Source organism: Strigops habroptila, chromosome 2 (assembly GCF_004027225.2).
Source record: "Strigops habroptila isolate Jane chromosome 2, bStrHab1.2.pri, whole genome shotgun sequence".
NCBI classification, from domain to species: Eukaryota; Metazoa; Chordata; class Aves; order Psittaciformes; family Psittacidae; genus Strigops; species Strigops habroptila.
In genome coordinates, this window is record NC_044278.2 from 64,925,999 (window position 1) to 64,940,843 (window position 14,845).

A 14,845-nucleotide genomic window follows, 5' to 3' on the forward strand; every position below is an offset into this window, starting at 1 on the left:
GGTCCAACCTAACTCTGTAATACACTCATTAAAGTTAAGTTCATCATAATACTTATTTTATTAGATGCTGCTCCATTCCTTTTAATTGCTACCTGATTGAGGAGTTCTGTTTAAACAAGGCATCACACCTGGAAATATGGCAAATATACATAACAGAGATGAAAATGTACCAGGAAAGCAATTACTGAGACAATGATAGAAATGGGGAAGGACTGCAGATACAAGAAAATACAGATGCATCTCTAAGAGTGAATCTGATTTCTCTAGCTGCACCTGAAACCAAATACATGACGTCTACAGAAGTAAGCACAAAGAAATACTTAGAAATATTAGCATAAAAATGTACAATCTCTAGCAGTGGCAGTTTTAACCTGTCTGGTTTTGGACAGGAAAGTGTTAGAAAATAAAGCCCAAGCAAACAATGATTTCAACAGAAAAACATATCAAAGAAGGATTATATAGACTTTCTCTGTGTTTTACTCATGCTGGAAAAATTTAATGACATAGGATAGTCTCCAGTTGTTTTCTAACAAATCATTCTACTAAATAAATTATTTTCCTATTTAACAATATCATTTTCATTATTCATTTTTACTGAGAAAGGCCACAGATTTTTTTTTTTTTTTTTACATGTGATTAGCACTGTTTTTGTCTCTGTAAACCTCTTCTTGGGTGAACAAAACACATCACAAAACTGGCGTCAGTGTACTAGCGTCAAAACAAACACTGCAATTACTGTGTAAGTTTAATACTAAACTGCAACACCAGCTTGGTAAACTGATTTTTACCCATTTCATGATTCAGTTATGTTAAAATTTCATAAAAGGTTAAAGCAGAAATTAGAAGATGCCAGCATTTGTCATAAGCCATAAATTATACTTCTCTGTAATTATGGTTACAAATGCCATTTGTCAAATAGCATTTCTACATTGTTTCAGTGTCCTTTTGCATTATTTTAGTCAGCAGAAAATTTCTACTAAGGTTTTATTTCAGACTACTTCCTTTGCATAGTTCTTTCTGCAAACTAGATTTAACAGTTTTTCTCATCCATACTACTACTATTCAAGAAACGTTAAAATTTCAGATCAGGTAAACAAAGGCCTTATTAGCACAGACAGGTCACAGACCAAAATCATAGAATCATGGAATCATTTATGTTGGAAAAGACCCTTAAGACCTTTTTAAGAACATTGAGTCCAAATTGGTGTGTTAGGAAGCACAGAACCTCCTACCTGTTTCTTCCTTGAAACGCTAAACACCCATTGAGTTCTTCCCAGAGTGCTGTTTGCACAGATCTCATAAAAATACAGCTTTCCATGGTTAGATACGTGTGAAAATTATTAAGCTTCTCCAAAACCTCTGTACTATTTTACATCTGTTGGCTGCCAATCAAAGGTGACTTGAAACTACAGAAACTATACTTGAAACTATTTTTGTTTACTTTTGATATCAACCACTGAGTACATTAACTTTCATATGATTTATGTTGTATTGTACTAAGCTGCAGCAAGAACACTTTGTGCCGTGATTCCAAGAGATGTGTCGTAAACTAACTGGAGCTAGACAAGTTCTATAAACTGAATAAAGAAGTTCCAAAGATCATCTGGGTGATGGGTGGTTCAGTACAAGGTATTCCTGCACCATTCTCTCCTGCATTATATTGCATAAAATAATTTTAGAAGCCAGACTGATGGAGCTGCCATTTTTAGGAGCTGTACAAAACTGTTATCCTAACATCTTCTAGTCATTAGTACTCAATTATCTTTTTCAGAAGACTTGACTGGTAACTTCTAGGCTTTAAACAAAACTCAGTTTGAGTAGTTATATTTTAACTACAAAAAAATCCATATGCAAATCCGACACGAATCAATAGCATTAAGCTGACACAATGAGGTTTAACCTCAGTGTAGAGGTCATTTTGAGTTATGATTAATGAAAGAACTATGGGTAGAAAACTGTGCTACACTTTGGACTGACCTTGCCTGACTCTTCCAGAGAGAGTTTGCTACAGTAACTATAAAGTTACTCCAGTGCAGCGAAAAATTGAAGCTAGCCCAGGGAGCTCAGTGAAGACAGTACTTCAAACAACAGTGAGGGGTATCATCTCTCTTAGATCTATCATTGAGATGAGCTGAGTTCAATGACTGGGGCTTCCATATGCCGATAACAATTTCTTTAATGACCCATTCCTGACTGGAAATTCATCTACAGTAATTGTATCAGGAAGATTCTGAGAGTGACTTTTGAAATACAAATTGTAGAACTATATTATCGCTCTAGATTTATGCAATGTAATAGCTAAGTGGTTTCAGGAGCCGAATCCACTGAATCTCCCCCCACATATGAGATGATTAGCATTCTAGTAAAGTGCAGACACATATTTTGTACTTAAACTAAAAGCCAAATGAGCTCCTCTACCATTTTTATAAGTGAGTAATCACATCTACTTTTAAACTAGGATTTATACGGCAATTGCATCCGTTGGAGCTATACCCATTTTCAGTCTGATGTGAAGTATCGGTGGGCTGCCTAAACAGTCAGCACTTAATTTCTTCAAAAGACAACCAAATAGAACTTCAATATCTATATGACTTCTACGGGTCTTTGGAAATTTTTTCTAACAAAATGTTGAACTCAGGCCAAAAACTTTAAGGTGTAAGACACTCATCAACAGAATTCACAACAAATTAGAAAGTCATATGGTTCATGTTACATTTATTTTCGCATTTTCTTTCTCCATTTCAAGCAATTTATTCCAAACAATGTTTTATTGTATGTATAGTTTTCTGCTAAAACTAAGACAGATGTATGTTCTGTCTTCATTAGACTGTAGATCCCAGTGCTCTTAATTACCAAGTTTGTTTCTTTCCCTCGGATTAAACAGATTTCATTTTTGCTGCTTCCCACTCGTTATCTTTTTTACCACTGACAGATTTTTATCCTCTTATTTTCTGTATTTGTTTCCATATTATGCTTACCCCAAAGGAGACAAGAAAGCCAAAGCCTCTCTCAATCAAAGAAATAGCAAATGGTATCATGCCAAGTCAAATGAAGTAAATGCAAGTTTATGGAATAAAACTAAACATGCAGAAGTAAACTGACTAGAGCTATAAAAAAGCAAAAGTCAAAGTGTTTTTGTATGGTCTGATGTTACTTTTTATGTTCCAAACTTCTCTCTGGCACTGAAAGAATGTAAAATACCAAAGACTACCAGATATCTGAGTTCCTTTAGGACAAAATACAGAAATACAAGGTGTGCCTTGCCTCTACCATACCACTCTAAACATACATACAATTTATTAATGCAAAAAACCATGTAAACATGTTTGTTTACATATAGTTAGTTCTAAACCTTTGGTTTGTTAGAATTATGATGGAGAGAAAAACAGTCATTAAAAAGAAAGATAATTGTAGTTAATGATTTCTTTACCTCAGAGTCTGCTAAGAGTGCTGTGTGTCCTCTGCCACTATTCAATCAATATGTATGCAGAATAACACAATGAAGATAGGCTTTTAAACATCAAATGAAAGAAAATACCCAGAGGAATATGGGTTCCAGATTTACTCTCTGTAACAAAGCAGAATTTCTATAACATTTATTCTGAAAGCCAGACAAATAACAAGTCCACTTGGGACCTAAGACAAAGACATTGAGTTAAGCCTCAGGCATATTTTACTACCTTTACTTCGTTAAATAAAAATTATTCTTGGAGTTAACGTAAATTAATTACTATTAAACATCATTGGAGCTGTATTTTCTTAAAAGATCCTTTGAGAATAAAACAGTAATGTCAAAAGCAGCTAATGTCGAAACTGGAATAAATAAATTAAACATCAAAATCCAAAGCTAATATACCTCTGCTTTCAAGTAGAAAAATATTGTTTTGGATATCTTGTAATTGGAATGCAAGTGTGCAGGTGTGTATATACTTAACCCTGGATTCAGGATGAACCACTCAAAACAACTGCACAGCCAGATGCTCAAAACAAATATTGTGAAATAAAGTTAATAACAGAGAGGTATACCTTATGCATGAGGTGTAGGTATCTGCAAATACTAAAATAACCACTTAATTTGCAAAATAAAGCAGATGACACAAATTAATATTTCACTTTTGTTTTGAAAACCTAAGCTGTGATCCTGATTATATCTTCTGTAATTGCAGTGCTAACCTCCTAGTAATGTATCTTGTAGGACAACTATTCACAAATATCTCACAGAAAGACAGTGTTTAAGACATTTAAACGCAAATGTCTTAAAAGGTAGTCAATTTTCAGAAAGATACCGTATAATAATAATGCTGACACTATTGTTATCTATTTCTTGAATATTAAGGTGCACAATGATGATCTTAGGGACGAAGATCATCATACCTACCCTGTTAAAAAACACTGAAAAATTTCCTCAACAAAAGTGAGTTAGTCATGATTATTACTATCCAGCATAAGAAATCACACACATCAGCCATTTACTGGTGTTGCCTCTCAACTCTTCCTTCTTTGAAGTGTAAACAACAACACTGATGCTTGAAGATCATGCTCCAAGAGGTTAATGGAGCCTGAATTTTAAAGAAAGAATAAAACGAGAAAAAAAGAAAAAAAAGAAAAAAAATGCAACCAAAAAACCACACACACAAAAAAAATCCCAACCCACAACATCCCTTTTAGTTCAAGTCCTGTTCATTTTAGGGGAGGAAAAAGAATAAAACAAGTTGAATAAACTCATGAACTCTCCTTACTCAGAAAACCTGCATGATTTAGTAAAAAAAAGGAAAACTGAAGAAGGCAAGAGTACTTGGGTAAAGATTATTACCATTGAAATAAAAGGGAAGTGGAGGCTGAAGTTACAAGAAGCCAGGGAAAAACACTTTAAAGAGAACAGGGTGAAAGCACATTTTTCTGGAATATACATGTTACACATGAAATAAAGAAGGTTCAACCTCAAGAAAAACATCAGTGAAAAAATTCAGACATCAGTAAATACAGAGTAAACAGGAAAAGAATAAATGGTATGCAGCAAAAGTAAAACAAAATCAAACAAACAAAAAACCACAAACAAACAAACAAAAAAAAAAGGCAAAAGACAACAGAGAAAATTTAGACAATTCTTTTGATGTTGAAATTATTCCAGGTTACATAGATATAAAACTCACTGAAGCAAGTTTAAACCTGCTCCAGAATCTCAGACAAATATATCTGCTGCTTCTCTCTCCATTACCTTCCTAATAACAAGCTGGTATAGTTTAGCTGTCAGACCTCACTGGAACCTAAGTAAATGGAATTGCCTCATTTCATTCAGAATTTACGGGTCTTGTCCTTAAAATAGTACTACTGGTTGCAAATCAGGTTTTCACAGTAGTACTGTATGAGGATAGCTAAGAAATAAACATTCACAGTGAAAGCTTTTCATTAGACAGCTACAATATAAGTAAATCATATGAGGAAGACATAAACTGATGGAAATGCATAATTTTTATATTATTTGCTACCATGTAGTTTCAAAGACACCCCCCCACCAAAAAGGGGGAGGGGGGAAGCTCCCACCAAACTGTTGCCACTTTTACTTAGGGCTTCGCCTATCCATATTCACTTTTTGTATTGAAATAAATTTCAGCAAGATTAACTGATAGTTAACTCCCTTAGTTTTTTAAATCTGTTTGAAAGTGCCTCTTCACATTATTTAGAAAGTTTGTCAAGCATGCTTGAAAAGTCTTTATACCCCAATGGTCCTTTGCTGTCTAGCAATGCTTATATACATAGCTTGTGCTACATGTATCACTGCATTGTCTTACAAGTGTTAATGTATTTAAAATGCAAGCTTTTCGGAGAAAAGGAATGTACTGCATGTAACCAAGTTAGGACAGAAAAACTTGCACAGTACCAAAAAAGTACAGCTTTACTTGTTCAACCAAAACTTCCATTTCAAAAGACTTTTAAGAAGAGAAGAATGAACAGGGGAAAGCAGAGAAATGGAAACAAAGAACAACAACTTGAGTATAAATAACATTTTTTACATCTATATATGTGCATGCACACACAAATTCAAGGTATATTACTTTGAGACATCTGAAGTATAAGAAAGTAAATACATGTTAACTTTGAACGTCTAAGAAATATCTTTTAAAATTCTAATGACCCCAGAAAATCTTATTTCACTATAATCTAAGCTCTGCCTCTAAACCACCAAGCTGTTATGCAAAATATTTACAAGCAGGGAGGGGGGGAAGGAGGGGAATTCAACTGTATTAGATATGAAGATATGAAACTGAATTTAGCTTGGATACCCAAAGACAAATCGCTTTTTCTCAAAGTGCACCAGAGTTACTTTGGGCAAAGTAATTTTTTTTTTCCAATAATTCCAGTATAATAATTTGAAAGTTAACTTTCTACTCAGCATTCATTACAAAAGAACTCTGTTGGAGTAAGATAATAGCAAGATGATAAATTTCAGACTGTCTTTGAGAATCACTCAAATGTAGTCATCCAGTCTTTAAAATTCATTATTCTCTATAAAATATCAAGTGCACTTCTAATTTTTTAAGTTCTTAGTTCATGTCTTGGTAGGGTGGCCAATGCTAAGTTCAGGAAAATGAACATAAAGAAAGTAGAAATGAGTGTTAATTTATCTGTATGATTTAATGCAAGGTAAAAAATAGGTTGGGAAAGGAAAAAGAAGTGGGAGACTCATTCAGGTTCTTCCTCTTCTTCACTCACATCTTTACTAAGAACTTAACTTTTTGCCAAAAGATATATGGCAAAGAAAAAAAAAAAAAAAAAAACCTAAGGAATGACAGACAAACTACAAATCATTAGCTTAATAGTTGCCATAAGCTGCTTGTATAGAAAATGTTACTTAAGTACACGTTTACAGGCAATATGCTAAAGAAAATACACATATTGAAGAAAATATACACATGTAAAAGCAATTAATAGAGAACTTTGAAGATTTAGCTGCTTATTGATAATGACAGGGGAAATCAGATATTTCTTAACTCTCATTAAAAGTTGATGAAGGATCTTTTACGTTTCCATAGGTACATTGAACGCCTCTTGCCCCTCTCAAGGGTTTAGCTGCCTGGGCTGTGCAAAAAGCCTTGTTGGAAACCCCCTTGGTTCAGGAGCAGCTTTTGAGCTCAGGCATTGGTACTGGCCTGAGTTGGGATCAGCCACAGACACTTCTGACCCCTCTGATGTGGGCCAACATCCCAGCCTGGCCTTGGCCCATTGCCACTCCCATGGCCCTTTCCAACCTTCCAGGGCTGTGTCTGACCACAGTGACCATCCCTGGACCCGCTGAGTGCTGCAGGGATGTGCCAAGAAGATGGGGGCCCTGCACACCTCTCCACCCCGTCTCCCATGCCCACACGGGGCAGCTCATGCCCCGGCTCCTCTCTGGCCATTACACAGAGCTGCCTAAATTCTGCAAATGGTACTGGAAACTCACAACTCAAACCAGCCCTAGCAAAAATGTCACTGGCATTTGAGAATGTTTTCAAGGTTTGAAAGTCTTACCCAGTATGATTTCCCTATTTGCACAGAAGAATTAGGAAGAGGTTTTAGCCAAGAAGAATTAGAGGGACTTGACCCTCATGGCCATTCGGCTGTAGGTATGGTAAGCCTAACACCTCCTATCACAACTTTTCTCTCTTCCTGTGCTGATACCTCCCAGAATGGAAAAGTGAAACACAGCTGAGGAACTCTGAGTCTGATCTTTACCTTCCTCCTAAATTTAAACACAATGAATGCCACTCTCCTCATTGCCTGGAGCTTTATTTGTCAGCAGGATTTTAAAACGAAGTTGACCCCCAATAGTGAAATTCATGGAGCCTCAACACTATACTGGGGTGAGACTGAGAATTTTGGTAGAACTAACTTACGCTAAGTTTCAGCACATGAAGTCTAATGGCAGTTTGATAAAGTGATGTAACTTGGCACTTCATATAGAAACTACTACTCCAGCAGGACTACCCTTGGGAAAATCTGATGTAATCCTTCCAGATCTAGTTATTTCACTCACAGTATTCAGATCCAACCAATTTTGTACGACATGTCTAATAGTTGTTTGGATTTTCCTCTAGTCATCAGACACAGATACCAGTAACAGCTAATCTGTGAAGCAAGGGATCAAGACAGTACTGTATAACCACCTCTGTGAATTTTTGGACACCGCTGGATTTTATGGAGGTACTAAAATTTTAAATTAAAGTGAATATCCATGAGGAAAAAAGTGATCTATCAGGTTTGTGTACAAGCAAAGAGCATGCTACATCAGAGGACTAGAACATCCCCAAAATGTTTAATTTTCTAATTATGTGAGACTAATTTAAAACCTCCCAAGTTTTCTCTATGAATTTATCTTGTATCATTAGACTTTGTGAACAAGTGACACAAGTATGGAAAACTGTTATTTCAAGATTGATATTTCTGTTACATTTTAAATGAGACAATAATCAAAAAAACTGAAAGAAAAATGGCATCCAAAGATAAAAGGAAATAAAAGAAACAAGAGGGCATGGAAAGATGCAATGTCTTCCTGGCTTTTTATATATAGCAGTAAGAAAACAATGAAGCTACTTCCTAAATATGTTAAATTAGGGAAAGTTGTGGTAACTGGCCACTCACGGTCTTGAAAATTCCCATCTTAAGCTCTTGTGTGTGGGGGAAAGTAAGAGTGGGAATCAGTATGGACAATACTAGAATAATCACATTTTTCCACATGTTGTGATTGTTAGAAGAGATGATAACTAGAAACACACAAAAAATCAGACGTAAGGCTTCACACTTCATGCCTCTGAAAATTGTCTACTGGGACAGCACTGTAATTTTTAAGCCTTTTTTTGAAGGCCAACCTTATAGAGTAGGGAATGATTTCCTCAGTGATCAAGCAAAGAGGTTCTGATCAGTTTAGACATTAATGAGAAATTCAATCGGTCCTCAAATTACTACCTTATACACTAAATTAATGGCAAGTTCTCTAACCGACAGTGAAGAGGACACCTGTCCTGAAAAACTGTAAAAGAAGATACATCAGTTCTGTGAACTGACCTACAACTATTGTTGCAGAAGAGTTTCACTGGTTTTTAGGGGGTGGGGGAAACAGCGCAGGCAGAGAGAACACACACTGTGGTACACTTCGTTGTTCTGTGGGAGGAAGGAAAGTTTTACACATTTGGGAACAGCAGTCTGACAATGCAAACACAAAATGCACTCTCTGACCACATTCCAGCTTCTGCGTGAATGTGTAGATGAACGTTTTCCCCAGCTTGAAGTTATTTAGTTTTACACATACAGCTTATTTACAAGCAGTATATTTCAACTTACAAATGTTGGGTGACAGAGATCTGACATTACAAGGGAGGACTAAAAAATGACTGTCAGAACCTCCTTGCAATATTGAGAACATTGTATCAGTTTGCCTATGCTATCAAAAGCTATAACAGCACAATCAATTAGGAGAGCTAGCAACCTTGTTTAAACTGAAAATGGTGACATCAAGTTGAACAGCTGCCAAACCCACCATCATTTCTGAAACCATTATCTATAGTTAAGTAGCCTTAAGCTATATTTCTAATATACATATAAAATGTAATGACATGATTTTTAATGAAAGTATGAGTATCTTGCATATACGTATTACACAAAGACCTTCTTATATTGTTATATATACTACAGCTTTGCAGTATCATTGCTAATATAAAGCAATTGGCCCAAAGCAGTATTAGCGGGTCTTTCCAGTTTTTTCTAAGATTTTCCCATCATTTTCCCTTTCCTGTCTTTCTGATCTCTGCACCAGAGTTGAAGACCATTTACAAGCTGGTCTGTCACCATTGTTACCTCTCTTCTTTGCTCTCTGCTTCACTTTGGTTGCAAGATTCATCACTACATTAGTACCTACTGTAACTATGAAGCTAAACTTAATGTGCTGTAAAAGCTAACATATATTCTTACTATAAGACTAAACTTCACATGCCAGAAAAGCAATACTTACAATAATGGACTGTATCTGTACCCAGAAAGATATAAAATAAAATCAAAACCAAATCAAGAACAAATTGAGAATATAACTTCAAATCTCTAATCTCCCTGTATTATCAAGATAAAGTTCTGCAGGTTTTCTTGAAACACACCAAGTTAGTAGAAATTTTGGAAATTTCAATCAAGGAAGTGCTGATAAAAATCAGCTTCTGAATGCAGTGAACACATGGGAGTAGTTGTTGTCAATCAAAAAGCTTCGACTCGCCCTTTTGAGACTTTCTATTTCTGACATGCTTCCCCTGCTCAATCTTGAAAAATGATCTTACCTTTCAGGAATTGCTTCTGTCTTTATCCATTATGATCCACATGCAGATACAGTAGGAGACGTAGTCATTCAGATCCCTTCCTTCCTAGATTTAGGTGGCTTGCTACTTCAAGATCCTAGTTGTATACAGGTTCAATATAAAGTAGCCTGCTATTTGTCTTCATACAATGCCTTAGCAGTTGTAATGCTTGCAAGAACATACATGTAAGTTTCTGAGCTCAAGCTCCCTATCAGGATGGCACCAAACACCACAGAATTACAATTTAACAACTCCCCCTATGCATCAGGGTGAAACCCCAGCATTACTGAAGCTCTCAGTGACTCCAAAGGGGAGTGATTTCCCCTTTTAGTTATTTACATTAATTCTTAATCCAGGATTATATGCTACTTAATACATAAACAATCTCTCACCTTTTACAGCATTAACTCTAACAATAACCACTATTGACAATACTACTTTGACTCTTCAAGGTACTTTTATCTAAAATGAGAATAAAAAAACCAATGATATGTCTTATTTCCCATGTTGCAATGGCTTAAGTAAACAGTGAAAAAATAGGGCTATGTTGGGATCTTAACAGCCATTATTTATTAAGACTGTTCAATCTTCTACATGAAAGTGCAATATTAAACAGCGCAAAGAGGAACAGAATAATTATTCAAAAAGCAGTTGGGCATGAGCCACCTATCATTTCAACAGGGCTGTTATCTAATTGATTTTATTATTAGAGTCAAGATTACACTTGCTTAAAGAAAACATGACAAATTCACTTACTGATGTTACCAGGATGATATGATCTCATCAAAATTTGACTAAGCCAGAAATTGTGAATTTGTAAGAGGCCAAATCCTGCCTTCCTGATTCATGTATGAGTCTGATGCAGTAGAAATTCACCCCCAGTTTATCCACCAAGAAAGATCTAGCCCAGTGAACCACTACAATCAGGAGTTTAAGGTAAGAAATATTTGGCTCAAACTCTCTCTCAGTAATGCAAGATACAATCTACACCATGTAGCCAAAACAAAACGTTATTGATAAAAGCAGCTTTATGCAAATATTCTATATTTGCATATAAATTACTATAAATTACTTCTATATAAGCTATAAATTACTAAGCTATAAATTACTTCTAAAGCTTTGGTACTGCAATATTCAGGCATCTATTCAGAAATACTATTTTGTTCTTTTTGGATGCTTATCATGTGTCTTATCAGATAAAACTTTGTTCGTGTGAGTCTAATTATTCAGGCTTCTTCTAAGTTCTTTCCTGTTGGAGGTTCTTGCAAAGTGACTTCAAACTGTTTCATTTTCTGAATAAACTGAGTGATTGCAAACAACTTTTGCTAGAAAAGGAACAAATTAGTAATTGGGAGCTCAGAATTCTTCTGGTCTTCAAATCCTTCAAAAGATTTAAAATACGGAATTTAACTCTTCCCTTCCACCCCTTTGAAGTGGGTCATTTTTAGTAAAGCAACTTGGCCTCAGGTTTCTTCAGAGCTAGTGCATTACACTATTCTGTATAATACCAGAACTGTTAACATTAGTGAACAATGGGAAATCTGGAACTACTATTTTATTCAAGTACTGCCCAGAGTGGAAGACAGAAAAGTTGGGAGAAAAATCCATGGGAAAAAGGCTTAGATACAAAAAACTTAAAACACACATTTTACATAACTTTAATTACTATCAGTCTTTTTAAAGTTACCTCCTATACTCATTATAATCTTAGCCAATTTAAGAGAAAATCATTAATGCCAAATAGGCTTCTCACATTTCAGTGATTCTTCTTAGGAAAGACTGAAGAAAAAAAAGCAAATTATCTAAATCAGAAATACGTTTTCTTTTCAAAAGAATCTGAATTAAATTTTGAGATACTTCCAAAGTTTCCTGATAAACCAAAAACTTCCACTTGTATTAAACATTTGGAGTGTATTTAGACACCCTACATTTAGGTGTCCATATACAGCTCTTTATATTTAAGCTATTACAGGGGATTTAGTCAGAAGAGTTTATGAAGCCAGAAACATGGTTCAGTTCACCCAAACCACACATCTACATGTAACTCTATATATAGCTGAATAGGGACTCAATCTCCTTTGACTGCAAATGGGAGTCAAGATAACCAGCCCATGTGGAGACAAACACAAAAACCTAATTTTAGGTGTCAGGTGTTAAATTCTATCCTCAGTTTCAATGTAGTCAAAACTTTGTTTGTGTTTTTCTTAATAATATGAAGTAAATATCAAAATGAAAATGGAAATATCAGTTACATATAGTGACATTTCATCAAAATCAACATATTCCATGAGAAAAAAATAATTTTAATAAAAGTTTTTCCTGAAGACAAACTATTCCATCAAGGGAAAAAATAAATAAATAAGAACAGACCTATTCTAGTCCACAGAAGATGGAAAAATAACTAAGATTTTTTTTTTTTCCTTTTTCTCCTTTAAGACAATAATCCTAATGAATATAATACTCTGATCTTGTTAAGACAGTGTTCATGTACTGCAGAATTAAATCCTTATGAACAGGTACTCAGTAATAATTTCAGAGATCATTGAAAAGTTAGGACAAAAACATTAACTATTGGAGGAAGGATCTCAACAGCAGAGGCACTAAAATAAGAAAAATATTAATACTAGAGATAAAGTTGTTTTCCTACCTGTGTGCAGACAAATTACTGAGGTACAGGTTGTACTTTTCTTCAGCAGACAGCCCATCCATCATCAAGTAAAAAACATGAAAATTACTCTGGTTGAGAGGCTGCATAATGACACGTGACTTCTCCAACATGTATGTATAAATCCTAGCTGATTGAGAAACAAACAAATAAGTTCATTATTATAATGATTGCTCTAAACTTAAATATTTTAAGCCATTCACCATTGCAATAATGAAGAATAAACAATGTTTCTTATAACACAGTCTAAGCATATAAAAAAATATTACCATTAATTCTACCCTGGTTTTCTGTATAAATCACATATAAAGCCCTAATTCCATTAAAATTAGTGGAACAAATGACTTACCTTACTTACAGTCTTACATTACCTTTAAAATTACTCACTTAATTTTAAAGATAATGATATTGATCTGTACTCTGTTTTACTTATTTGAGGAACCAGTTGTCCTATTTGGCAAGATTTTTGAAGAGACAAGCTATTAGTCACCTCACTGAAGTGTAGCCGTCTGAGCACTGGCATCTATTCTAAGCTCCTTCTTAATGGAAAGAGAAAGATATAAGAGAGATTCAAGACATCTTGGAAAAACCGCCCTTGGTACCACTTCCTCCTTCTCTGTTGGTAATCAAGAACACTCATTAATATTTTAGATTAACTACCTAACATACAGATGGCTACTTCTAGATGGCTACAAAGAGGCAAATTCTCTGCAGAATTGGTCATCAACAAGCTCACTAACCCGTGCCTGGGGAAACATGGGCATCTCAGAAGGGCTGTGATAGCTGGCCAAATGAGAAGCTGTGTGAATCAGCACATCTGGGAAGAAGGCCAAGGAGGATGAACCTGACCACGATTTGCCTACAGAAATGCTGATTACAGGATCATACATATCCTGAGGCCTACTAAGGCTATGAAAAAGGCAAAGCACAGAAGCAAAGGAAGTATTGGACTTTCAGAGCCGTTCACCTGCTTCACCAAATTACTGGCATTTCAGAGATATATGTGAAGAGACAGAGAGAGATACACTGTTTTGGGAAGATTACTCTTCAGCCCTTCACTAAGTGGACACCACCATGCAGTTCCAGATGCAGCAGGCTAAAGAGAACAAGGGAACACCTAACTGCAGTTAAAGGTCAGAGCCCTCCCTGTGAGCAGGGACTTGATTCCAGTCCCCTCTTACCCGCTGTTTGTATACTTTATCTCATCATTGTTTAAATACTAGCTGCAGAGCAAAGACCAGAAGCATGTCGCTTCACATATAACTGAGCACTCCCACCACTGGGATGCAGGACTTTCTGTTGCAGCTTTTTGCTTTTCAATATCCACGATATGGCAGAGCTTCCACAGGGTCTTATCCTTAACCTGAGCATCCTTGACGTGGAAAAAACTGTTGAGTTTAGAGGATAAGATGCACTTCTTAGCAATGGAGGAGCTATATTTTTGAAACCCTGTAAGCAGAGGAGGATATTAAACCAGAGCTTCCCACAGTCTGGATGACAACCAACTCATCTAAGATTCCTTCCTTTATGAACTGGAAGTAGTTCTTGAACACACAGTGATAGAAAATACTGGTACATGCATTCTGTAGCATAATAAGTATGTTCTCTAAACACATAAAATTTTTGAGCTGCTCATGGTTTTTTAAATTTTTTTTTTTTTTACTTTTTTGAAGCTGACTGGGATTAAGCATAAAATAGCACTGAGTTGTTTGCTGCATTCAAAACCGTTGCATTTACAGGCATATGCAGATGCACAACTTCAGATGTCTCATAGACCTGAAGTTTCAACACAGAGTGGTAAAGACTTCCAAAGATGAGGATAGTTGAAACACTATTTTCAGAATCAGCTTTGGACTCAAAG

At 35.5% G+C, this 14,845-nt stretch overlaps 1 protein-coding gene across 5 annotated transcripts in view; it reads right to left on the reverse strand.

Moving 5' to 3' along the window:
- Positions 1 to 14,845, reverse strand: part of MYO16 (myosin XVI) — a 391,786-nt gene that overhangs the window by 140,285 nt on the left and 236,656 nt on the right. For all 5 annotated transcript variants that reach the window (XM_030476550.1, XM_030476548.1, XM_030476549.1 and 2 more), the window contains exon 16: positions 12,967 to 13,114. In XM_030476550.1, the coding sequence (XP_030332410.1) occupies positions 12,967 to 13,114 (148 nt within the window). The remainder of the gene's footprint in view (positions 1 to 12,966; positions 13,115 to 14,845) is intronic.